The 6,222-nt window shown below is 40.0% G+C and overlaps 1 protein-coding gene across 1 annotated transcript in view; it reads right to left on the reverse strand.

The window, feature by feature from the left end:
• The window catches only part of sgsm2 (small G protein signaling modulator 2), a 184,896-nt gene extending 179,256 nt beyond the window's left edge, over positions 1-5,640 (reverse strand). The window contains exon 1 of the mRNA XM_020595202.1: positions 5,178-5,640. Coding sequence (XP_020450858.1) covers positions 5,178-5,237 — 60 coding nt within the window. The 5' untranslated portion in view covers positions 5,238-5,640. The remainder of the gene's footprint in view (positions 1-5,177) is intronic.
• Between the last annotated feature and the right edge of the window lie 582 nt (positions 5,641-6,222).

Consider the following 6,222-nt stretch of genomic DNA (forward strand, 5'->3'; position numbering starts at 1 on the left):
GACCGGTCGGATGAGGAGAAAAACCAGATGCGGCGGGGGCAGGATAGAGACTCTGGTAATAACTGAAAACAGAGAGAGAACGTACTCGGCAAAAACGATAACATACACGGGGCCTGAAGACAGAGAAAGAACTGGCAGGGGAGTGAACGGTGAGCAGTGTATAAGTAAAGAGGGGAACTAACGAGGCACAGCTGGTGAGAATCAGTGAAGCGGGGCAGGTGTGTCTAATAGTGCAATTGGTGCAAGGGAGCTGACTAGTGTGACGGAAGGAAAAGAGGAAGGTGCCGCCGGGCAAACCTGACACTTTCATGTGCATCCCCATTGCAGTCATTTTTATTGCAATGGAGATGTACAGATACAACTTATGCCAGAGCTTGCATTTATCGCTATTGGTATAGTGAGCACTATGCCTATGAGAAGCAAAGAATCGTATTTTGCTATTAGTTTGGTGTGGGTCCACAGAGAGCTACATATGATACAAAGCAACACATGTTCTGCTATATCTTCATTACCACATCATATTCTTCATGTTCATAGTCATTTATTTGCTTCAACTTTTCTCTCTACCACCATTCTTAATAAATGGGACTGTGCTGGAGCTGTTAATATGTTGTTGCCCATTCAGTCCTCTAGAGGGCATTAGTTTCTATGGCAGTTGTATGTTAGCCATTAGGTGGCAAGAGAAGAAAAATGTGCTTTGAGTATGTCAACAAACATGGTGGTGTGTCTCACTCCCCATCTAAAGCCATCAGCTCGTAGTCCTTTGAGTGGCAATATGAGTAAGTTTCTGAGTTTAATACGAATGTTAGACACAATGCTGATTATTTGAGTAAGTTTAGAATGTGTTAATCTGTGATAATTTGATATTTGTGTTAGAGTAGTAAGCCTCATATAAAACTATATAGCATTAAACTCAAGCACTTTCTGTGGACATTAATGATTTATTTGATATTGAATCTAATTTCTAGACACTGAATATTTCTGTGTATTTTGTATCATTTCAGTTTCACACTTTTTTGCATTAAATCCTGGTCAAATACAACATGTGCCTGTTCCTTGGATGAAGTGATGCAAATGAGAGTTTAGCTGGCTGTGAATCTCAGTATAGGACATCAGGTCACATTGGGTGCAACAGTACAGGGATAGTGACTGTCAGACATTATGAGCCTGTCCTTGCATCCTGTTATTTCAGTTCAAGCTCTACGGACCGTTGCTCTGACGCCAGGACCAGGGTAGTTTCTGCGCGCTCTCAATTATCACATCTGTCAGAAAGCTTTGGACATGACACCTCACCTACCAAACAAAAACAGTATGACTGGCAAGCCAGTTGAAATGCATTAAAGGCCAAATGGCGGAGGCTCTGGGACCCTGGGATGTGTTACACAACCTTTGCAGTAAGTGATTTGAGGTATGACTAAAAGAGAACATCCTAAAACTGACGTAAGGCTTGAGACTACTTTAATATCTTTAAGACAATAAGTAATTCTTCTGTCAGACAGTGACTGTGCTCTCTAAATTTCAGTTGAACTTTGATTTGTCACCGCTTGTTGGAGACACTGTATGATAAGCAGCCATACTATTCTTTAGGGAAATAGTTAATAAATTCAGGACAGTGGGACACTGTCAACTGTTCCAAATTTTCTATAAAAACACATAGAACAGTTTCAGTATTTTTGAGAGCAGCAGGTGCACAGAAGTATTCTGTTGTGCTTCTTGTGCTTATTCATAAATATTAACATCTTTCATGTTTAGAATGCAGTTTAACCATCTTCTAAATAGAGCAGTTCTGTACATATCACAAAAAGAAAAGGACCCTGATGGTACCAAGTCAATAGAAAAAGGCACTTTTTGTTTCAGTACATGCGACCATCTGACAGGACTGCCTCACTGCTGTGATATAAATCACCAACTGATGCAATTTAACTTCTTCAGGAGCTGCTAAAGCTTTCAGTTGCCAAGCAATACAAAGATCGCTGAGTGCTGCTTAAAGAGACAGGGGGCTTTAAACCAAGAGTTTGTGTGCTTACTTCAAATCAGTCTGTGCTCCAGAAGATACTAACATCTCATTGATGAAGTGTGACCAATCACATCACTGATTTTTATACTGGATAGACACAAAAAATACACACAGTACAATTGATATAGGCTATAAAATATTTGTGTGTGTGGTGGGGGGGTTACCCTGAAATCCATTCCCCTGGCTATGCCTTTGCTTCATGGTCTGTTAAGGTAACCGGGCATCAGTACCCAAGTCTTTCTTGAGGCATTTTTTTCTGTTGTCTCAAACTCCTTTTCTACTTATGTGTTTTGACTTGGACTTGTTACAGTCTAGTGGGTGCTTGTTGTAGTTTCATTGATGCTTTGACCCAGGCTAGTCCTGATCTTTGGTGCTTTTGTCTCAGATTTGTCTTTTTGTCTTGATGTCATGAGTATTATTATTCAGACATGTGTGTGTCTCAAGAGTGTTTAGATTTAAAGTTGTCTAAATCTCATGGTTGTTTTGACTTTAACTTTGCAAATAATGCAAATTTTCGCTGTTTCTTGTAACTTTTCCATTTTGAAAGATTGTACTGAGAGATTCAGATGATATTACAATTCCCTCACTATGCACAACAGCAAACCAGCAGTTTGAAGAATATTGTATAGGTGCTATTCCACGTTTTTGTTCTTGGTGTTGATTCACACTTAACCGCCTTTGGGAATTGACTTGGAATTGTCACTGATTTGACCTAACAAAAGATGGGTTCCAATAGCTGGTTCTATTTTGGATCCAGTTCCAAATTGGTAAAATAGTCTACCTGGATTTGTGAAGTTTCATGGCCAAACAGATCCCTTTAGTAAAACATCCACACTATGCTCTTCTGTTCTTTATTATGTGGATTCGAATCACCCACACTATGTTATCCTGTTCTTTATTATTATTGATTGGATGAGAAGTTCCCACACTATGTTATCCTGTTCTTTATTATTATTATTGTGTGGATGCGAAGCACCCACACTATGTTATCCTATTCTTTATTATTATTATTGTATGGATGCTGATTCAGCATTTAAATGAATGGGAAAATTCTACTTCAGCATACTTTCGGCTATGAAAATGTTCATCTCTTCAAGGACATTCATGCTTCTATTCACAATTTTTCAAAACATCACACTTTTAAAATATTTAGCTTTATTTTGAAAGTTTTGCCCCATTCAAATGAATTGGGAAAATTCTACTTCAGCATACTTTCAGTTATTTTAGGTATCAAAATGTTCAGCTCTTCAAGGACATTCATGCTTCGACTCAGAATTTTTATGCACTTCACACTTCTGAAATATTTAGCTTTATTTTGAAAATTCCCTCCCCCCTTCAAATTAATGGGAAAATTGTGCTTCAGTATACTTTCAGGTAGATATGCCTTTCAGGTGTCAAAATGTTCAGCAGTTTCAGGGCAATCCTTCAGCACATTGCATCCACACGCATTGTCAACAGGAAATGCATTTCTCTAGTTATTCTGGGATCTTCCAACCTTTTTTTGGCACTTTATAAGTCCAGCATACTTTCAGCTATACAGGCCATTGAGGTATTTATCTGTTCACCTCTTCAAGGACATCCCTGCTTGTATTTTTCTTTTTTTATACCTTTTATACTTTTTAATTGATTCAGCTTTATTGTTTGCAATACAACTCAAAAGGGGCTCAAAGTGCTGAGTCAATAACACAGTCTTGGAGTGCCATCTGGTGGTTCATAAAATGCAGCACAATTGAGACATGCCACTACATAACTCCTCTCTCTCCCCCTCTATGTCGCCCCGCCCACACACACGTTCACACCTACTTGTTTTACCTACTTTGTGAGGTCCTACTGGACTATTTTCACATCTTAATAAGTTCAGCATACTTTCAGCTAGCAAAGCCATTCAGGTATCAAAATGTTCAGCTCTTCAAGGGCATTCCTACTTTATTGCATCTCATCCTTCAGATTATTCAACAAAGAACTTCAGCCGTTTCTTCTCAACTATTTCAACAAAGAACTTCAGCCATTTCTTCTCATCTTTCAGCAATTGATTTCAGGAATTTTCAGGACGATCTTTCATCTTATCAGCATCCACACGGATTTACGACAGGAAATGCATTTCTCTAGTTTTATTAGTTTCCTTCACTTGCTGCTTTAAAGTGCCTTAGATTTGTGATTTTACTGCCTATTTAGATGTGTGTTATGGCCAATCTACTTTATATTATACTTGTATTATGTGGCATTCATGTGGACAGCAAAGTATGAATTTCATTGTACAAGGAAACACGTTTCCTAACTGTGCATATGACAAATAAACACTTTGACCTTGACCTTGACCTAAGTTCTTTATTTTTAGCATGACTGTCTGCCTCCATTGTAATGATCGAAATTACATGCTCACAATTACACTCACTAACGGATGTTCAGGCAGCGAGCCACACCTTGCCACATTCAGCTGCCTTTGATTTATATTGATATTTGGGTCTGGTTGTAGTTCTTTGTGAAGGCAACTTGAGGATTACAGTGGAAGGTATAGAGGTTCAAGGAGTAATGATTTATTCCTCACTGGTGAGACATTCATCACCAGGATCAAAAAAGCCTGAAGCACTGTTTGAGTTGTGGATGTGAATGCTGCTGGTCGAAACTGACAGCAGCTCCAGCCTGTACTGAACAGATGGATTACACTTCAACCATGGATGCCTGCAGGGCTAGCTTATACATGCGCAGTGCCGATGAGAAAATTGTAGATTTATAATGAATTTGCATGCATAACAAGAGTATAAAAATACATTTTGAATAAGATATGGTCAGTTGAAATTTTGGTATTGTGTTGGACAAATATTATTACAGCAGCAATACCAAATCACATGAAACTCAATTTATACTCTTCCTTATGAAGGACCACACATCACCACAAAGGAAACAGCCGTGTTAACGTTAGAAAAACTGGCAACAGGTACAGTTTGGCTTATGAGGTTAATTTATTCAGCGCCAGTTTGGTAAACTTGGATTCTCAACTGAAACCATTCTGTCCAACAGTAACATATAAACACTGCCCGCGAGATAAAGTGAAATATGAATGCAGCATTCCCAATCAAATTGTCATGATTTGACAAAAAAATATCACAGTAAATATCCAAACGTGAGGTTCGAAAGGCCGTCAGCCAGCTGCGCCTACCTCCCGTTTGACGTTCCATAATAATTTCTCTTTGTATTCTTCCTCCGTGGCGCCCTCCATGTCCGTCCGCGATGTGCACAACGCAGGTCTATCTCACTGACACTCTCAGCACTGCTTTCCCGGCATATCAGAACATCTTTCCTTTTTATTCCTGGTTCCCCTGTTCTTTCGCTCAGCTGGACTCTGACGCAGCCGAGCAGCTTGACGGCGGCGTCGGCGGGTCCGCCTTCCCCACTACTGATCAATGGAGGAGGAAAAAGCCCATCGAGCTCACATAGCCTCCCAGCGCGGAGCCCCGCCCCAGACTGCAGCCTCTCAGCATCTAACACACCCAACCTGTAGGGCCTGTGGGTTATTTTTAGAACCTTCTTTTTCCTCTCTTGGAGAGGGAAGAGTTACACCAAGGGAGCTGGCCTCCTGAGAGAGATGTGAAATGCAGGCAGATGGGCATGGAGAGGTTTGAATTTGTCTGTTATTGTAATTCATTAAGGTTTGTCTTTATCTTGTGTAGACAGCTCTTCAATGTATAGATATGTGACTCCATGGAGGAAGAATGTAATGCATTTAACATAATGTAGCTTGTTAAAAATGGCATAATTCACAATCTTGACACAGTAGCACCAAGGCAAAAAGGCACTACAGCTAATGAAAAACAATTCTAAAAATAATGCCTTGTGAAGCAGGTGTTGACCATCCTCACAGTGCTGATGCCATGGTTGGCCTGCTGCAAAATAAATGACATTACACACCAGTGTGATGCAGGATAACCTCTTCTTGCTTGTGCCTCCATGTGGTCTGAGGGTGCACCTGCAACCACCAAGAGACCATGGTATTTACAAACTGGCATTTTACTTGGAAGGATTATTTGTGCTCTAGAATAAACTTCAGCTGATTGGCTTCCTGCAATGTGCATTATCTTAGACTGAAGGAGGACAGTCGGCTTTTATTTTTAAATCCCTGCCAAAGTCATTTCCCCCAATGGCTTAAAATGTATCTTGCAGCCTTCTTGGTGACTGCCAACAACTGAGAGAACCCTACCATAGAG

Source organism: Monopterus albus, unplaced genomic scaffold, assembly GCF_001952655.1.
Source record: "Monopterus albus unplaced genomic scaffold, M_albus_1.0 scaffold26.1, whole genome shotgun sequence".
In the NCBI taxonomy this organism is placed as follows: Eukaryota; Metazoa; Chordata; class Actinopteri; order Synbranchiformes; family Synbranchidae; genus Monopterus; species Monopterus albus.